Below are 5,131 nucleotides of genomic sequence, written 5' to 3'. Positions count from 1 at the left end.
ACAATATATTCTGCCCGAGTACTTCGTCTTCAGGGAGCCTCGGGACGCTACACCCACACTCCCTAAACTAGGCACTGGCTTCCCCCACTTAATTGCTCTAATAAACATGTCAAAATCAAACCACTCTAGGTGTTCTAAGAGTATGAGGAACAGAAAAGTGGAGATATACGAACCTAGTCCTACAATAGCATCCTTTACGTACTTTTCTCTTTTTATGAGTAAAAACCAGAAGTGCATGAGGATCGCAAACTCTGTTGCGAAAGGGCATTTACTTAATCCTTGTGGGGCTATTAACAATTATAAGTAGTTACGGCAGATATTGAAAGATGTGTTTAATGGGAATGTATATCATAAGCTTCACACATCATTTTAGCCGACTCTTATCACAGCTAAATTGTGAAATTTGTAGTTGATTTTCAAATCCTGATGTTGTCCGATTTGTGCTGATTTTGGGATACCAATAAGCTCAAAAAGTCGTTTATATAATTCAATTGGGCTTGTAACTACTGGCGCCCAAAAATTGATGCAATATCAAACATTATAACATGATCTTGTCCAGAAAGAAGCCACTTGGTCGATCAAGCGACAAATGTGTCTCTGATGATTTACAAAGATGGAAAGAAGTTCCTAAGCTAGAGGAATTCCTCAGTGCCAGAGATTTTGTCGGTGCGATTACGCTCCTTGAATTCGAACGACACACGGACAAACCGAAAAAGGATATCGAGTTGTGGATTGCGTACTGTTATTTTCATCTTGGGGACTACAAGCACGCTGCTGAAGAGTACAAAAGACTCCTTTCTGACAACAAACTTGCTCCAACCATTCGAACTTATTTGGCATGTTGCTACTTCTTCATGGGAATGTACAAAGAAGCGCAAGAAGAAGCTAACCGAGCTTCGCAATGCCGCCTGCAAAATAGGTTGCTTCTTCACATCGCTCACAAAATGAACGACGAAAGAGACCTTCTTACCCACCATAATAGACTTTGTGAGACCCTAGAGGATCAGCTCTCCCTCGCCTCCATCCACTGTCTTCGTAATCACCACCAAGAAGCGATTGATATATATAAAAGAATTATGATGGAGAACCGTGACTACTTGGCTCTTAACGTCTACCTCGGTTTGTGCTACTACAAAATTGACTATTACGACGTAGCACAGGAAGTGCTTGCCCTGTACTTACAACACTACCCTGATAGCCCCACAGCTATCAACCTACGAGCATGCATCAACTACCGCCTCTACAACGGAAAAATAGCAGCTTCTGAGTTAAAGAATCTCCAAGAGTCTTCCTCTCCATGCCTATCTTATGCCAAAGACTTGATTAACCACAATCTTGTTGTCTTCAGAAATGGCGAGGGTGCAATGCAAGTACTGCCCCCCCTAATTGATGTGCTGCCAGAAGCCAGATTGAATCTCATCATCCATCACCTGCGACATGAGGACATTGAATCAGCGTATGAATTGGTGAGTGATATGGATCCCACCACACCGCAAGAGTACGTGCTGAAAGCGATAGTCAATGCCGTGATCGGACAGGAAACTGCCTCCCGCGAGCATCTTAAACTGGCTCAACAGCACTTCCAATTAGTTGGTGGGTCTGCGAGTGAGTGCGACACAATTTCAGGTCGCCAGTGTATGGCTTCTTGCTTCTTCCTCCTTCACCAATTCGATAGCGCCATTATTTATCTTAACTCCATCCAATCCTACTTCTACAACGACGACACCTTCAACTTCAACTACGGTCAAGCAAAGGCCGCTGTTGGAGCTTACAAGGAGGCACAGGAGTTGTTTCTACTCATTCAGTCAGAGAAAATACGAAACGATTACGTCTACCTCAGTTGGCTGGCAAGGTGCTACATTATGAATAAGAAACCGCGTTCTGCGTGGGAGCTTTACCTTAAGATGGAGACCTCTGCAGAGTCCTTCAGTCTGCTCCATCTCATCGCCAACGATTGCTACCGGATGGCCCAGTTCTACTACGCGGCAAAAGCATTCGACGTACTGGAGCGGTTGGACCTCAATCCAGAATACTGGGAGGGTAAGAGAGGCGCTTGCATAGGGGTCTTCCAACTCATAATCGACGGTCAAGAGCCCAAGGAGACGCTACGAGAAATCCTACAGATTCTTCGCAACACGAACAACGCACAAACAGACTACTTTATTCGCATCATGAAGAAGTGGGCCAATGAGCACTCTGTCAGTGTGTAAACATCTAAATGCCACTTTTGTATTATACTAAAATTAATTATTTAAATACGAAAAAGTTTATTCGACGTCTATGGTTATGTACACGTACAGGAAAAGCAGTGATTACTCTGGTTTCCTAGAATGCCTTTTTTCAAGTTCAGCGCTCAGTTCGTCCAATCTGCCGATGTCCCTAAGCGAAAACTCACCAGATCCTCGCGGTAATGGCTTGGCCTAAAGGAGATGCAGCAAGAGTATTGAACACGGAAACGAGGATAGGGCAACTGGAAATGTTCTTTTCTGACTAACCTGTGAGGGATCAGGCTTCCAAGCGATAAAGAAGAGGAACCTAAAAGTAGCCGGCACACAGCGCTCCTCTCCATCACCTCTCTGTGTGCCAAATCGGTCTGAAAAATTTCATAAAAATACTATTTATCAGGTATTTCAGTGCAAAGGAGAGCAGATACCTGCCTCAAATCCACGACATTTGTTCAGCCCTATGATAATGATGTAATGATGTTTGCTTTTCAGTCCCTCGATACAAACATCTCGGCACGCAAAATGCTACACCTAATGGTGAGAGAATTTCTATCTGAACCGATGCTTTTATTCTTGAAAATAATCAACTTTTAGATATTTAAACAAAGTCCGGAAAAGGTGATTGCTAGACGGACGCCGGTTTAGTGAGAACGGAAATGTCTTGAAATACCGAGGTGCAAATTGGCAGCAGCAAACGAACAAACAACATCCTATTTGGAGGTCGTCACCTAGTGCTACTACTAATAATCGCCTCTCTACAACAACCTAAAATGAGAGATAGGCAGAAAAATTTTCCTTTTTTCCTTGTTTAATTTCACACGCATTCAGCGGAAATGGGTGAAGAAAAATGCGAAAGCTAACCGTCGTAAATGGAAGAGGCCGCAAAGAGGACATCTCTGTTCAGACGAAGCGGCCGACTGATGGCCGCGTTGGACTCACCCATACCTCGTAAATCGTCAATCAGCTCAAACATTGACGGGTAGAGAACTTCGACATCATCGACGTCCTATGAAAGAATAAAGGAGGCTTGTGCGAAGACGGCACAATACCAACGAAATGAGGGAGAATCCGCATTCTCGGAGAAGTTCACCGAATCGTGCACTCTCGACAAAGGGGCTAATGTGGGGATAAAAACCACCAAGGCGCTCAGTTTCCGCCAGCTGAAGGGAAACACGTAGCTCAAAGAGTGTGTCCGTGGTGAAAGTAACTCCCAAAAAACACCCGTCAGGTTTAAGCGCTCGTAAAACCTAAGGATCGTCAAAAGTGCGCCGAGTACCTGAGATAGGGTTGAAGGTAAATTGTTCACCCAGTGCAATCTAGAAATCGAATCCGGTTTAGAAGAGCAAAGCCCATATTACGAGAGAGAGGAAAGGATGAGGTTAAGGGAGTTCTCTGCAAACGGAAGATGCTCTTCATCAACATTTAACCGTAGTGTTTCAACATCGGAGGAGGAATTATTTTGCTTCTATAGAAATAGGCATTGCCGGTGTAAGTTTCCGTAACGTTTGAAAAGAACGCTTGTGTACTCACAAGTATCTCAACGCAATTGTCACATTGGTACAAAAACTTGACGGAATCACTGGTGAGATTTTGAATGAGATGACCTCTACCACATCCGACTTCAGCAGCTATGTCAAAAACCCTGGAATGAGCAACATATTCTTAAGGACACAATAGAGCAAGAAAATGCATCCAACAGACTTACTACCTAGTTATATCACAAATGCGATCCGCAATTCGAAAAGCCGCTTCATCACGCAAATAGTCATACAATGACGGTTTTGCTCTCAGTGAGGTCCTCGCACGTTGAAGCTTCTTGGACTTGCGATCGAAAATGGGCAGCGATGAGGCACAAAAAGAGCGGGCCTGATAGCATTGGGCATGACGTATGGTAGTGAAAAACAAAGTTCTGGAAACACGCAGCATCACTCTTCACAAGCATGAACATCTAGATTAGGACAGGCAAGCCGATGAACGCCTCAGCCCATTAAAGAGGTGCAGTATAGCATAAGAAGGTTTAATCACTACGAGATGGTTTTAATAAAGCTACAAATTGTAATTGCTCCATTAAAAAATAACGCACTTCGATGGTATCAAAATTATTTGCTCTTCTTTTAGTTTATAATACCAAAAAATTTTAAAAATTTTTTCGGGAATACAGCTGTAAATGATATTCCGTGTTACAGCTAAAATATGTATTTTACTTAGAAAACCAGTTAGCATATGATAACAGTTCACTCAGGTAGTTCTAACAATAAGAACCCCCGTGATACAGTCACTCCCCAACAATGAGAAGATATACGAGCGTACAAGGCATAAAATTTCATTTATTGTATCCTTTACTTTAATTAGTCCCCTATCGGAAGCGGCTCGCTTGGTTGAAGAACGTGTGTGCCAGCTGCGCTTGAAGTCCGTTGTCACTCAAGTTACATTTCACGACAAGCGCGAATGCCACGTGCAAATCATTCACATCCTCCAAGACCTTCTAATAAACGGAAAGGCCGCTATTCAGGCACAAGTCGCACCAAGCAACGTGCATTTCCCGCTGACATGCCCCTTTCAAAGGAGTCACACAGTGATTATTCCGACAACGATGAAAACTCCTCATCTTCAGAAGACAGCAAAAGTGTTTCTATACCGACGGCCATGTGGGACTTCGGCCAATGCGATCCCAAACGGTGCAGTGGAAGGAAACTTGTCAGACTGGGCGTTACTCGTTTACTCAAACTTCAAGAATCCTTCCATGGAGTAGTGTTAACATCTACTGCGACCCAGTACATTAATCCTTTAACTGATAAGGATATTGCTGCTCGCTGTGGCATCGCAGTGATTGATTGTTCCTGGGCCCAAACCAGCAACACTCCGTTTCATCGGGTAATCATCTACACGTTCGCATTATTTCACTC

At 43.6% G+C, this 5,131-nt stretch overlaps 3 protein-coding genes across 3 annotated transcripts in view; 2 read left to right on the top strand and 1 right to left on the bottom strand. All coding sequences in view use genetic code 11, as the record gives it.

Moving 5' to 3' along the window:
* Positions 1–545: 545 nt before the first annotated feature.
* EGR_06784 (Tetratricopeptide repeat protein 26) lies at positions 546–2,210 on the top strand (the record flags this gene model as incomplete). The annotated part of the gene is made up of 1 exon (XM_024496033.1): positions 546–2,210. One exon carries the CDS (start codon positions 546–548, stop codon positions 2,208–2,210), a length of 1,665 nt encoding a protein of 554 aa, XP_024349573.1.
* Positions 2,211–2,312: 102 nt separating this feature from the next.
* On the bottom strand, positions 2,313–4,151 carry EGR_06783 (putative methyltransferase; the record flags this gene model as incomplete). The annotated part of the gene is made up of 6 exons (XM_024496032.1): positions 2,313–2,420; positions 2,496–2,593; positions 3,087–3,231; positions 3,275–3,472; positions 3,756–3,867; positions 3,934–4,151. The coding sequence occupies 6 exons, from the start codon at positions 4,149–4,151 to the stop codon at positions 2,313–2,315; spliced, it is 879 nt and encodes a 292-aa protein (XP_024349572.1).
* Positions 4,152–4,673: 522 nt separating this feature from the next.
* The window catches only part of EGR_06782 (Methyltransferase-like protein 6), a gene marked incomplete at both ends in the record, with an annotated part of 2,747 nt that continues 2,289 nt past the window's right edge, over positions 4,674–5,131 (top strand). Inside the window, one exon of the mRNA XM_024496031.1 lies at positions 4,674–5,099. Within this exon, the coding sequence (XP_024349571.1) occupies positions 4,674–5,099 (426 nt within the window). The remainder of the gene's footprint in view (positions 5,100–5,131) is intronic.

The sequence above is a fragment of the Echinococcus granulosus genome, assembly GCF_000524195.1.
Source record: "Echinococcus granulosus chromosome Unknown EG_S00063, whole genome shotgun sequence".
NCBI classification, from domain to species: Eukaryota; Metazoa; Platyhelminthes; class Cestoda; order Cyclophyllidea; family Taeniidae; genus Echinococcus; species Echinococcus granulosus.
Note: the sequence above shows the minus strand (reverse complement) of the source record. Positions and strands in the feature narration are given on the sequence as shown.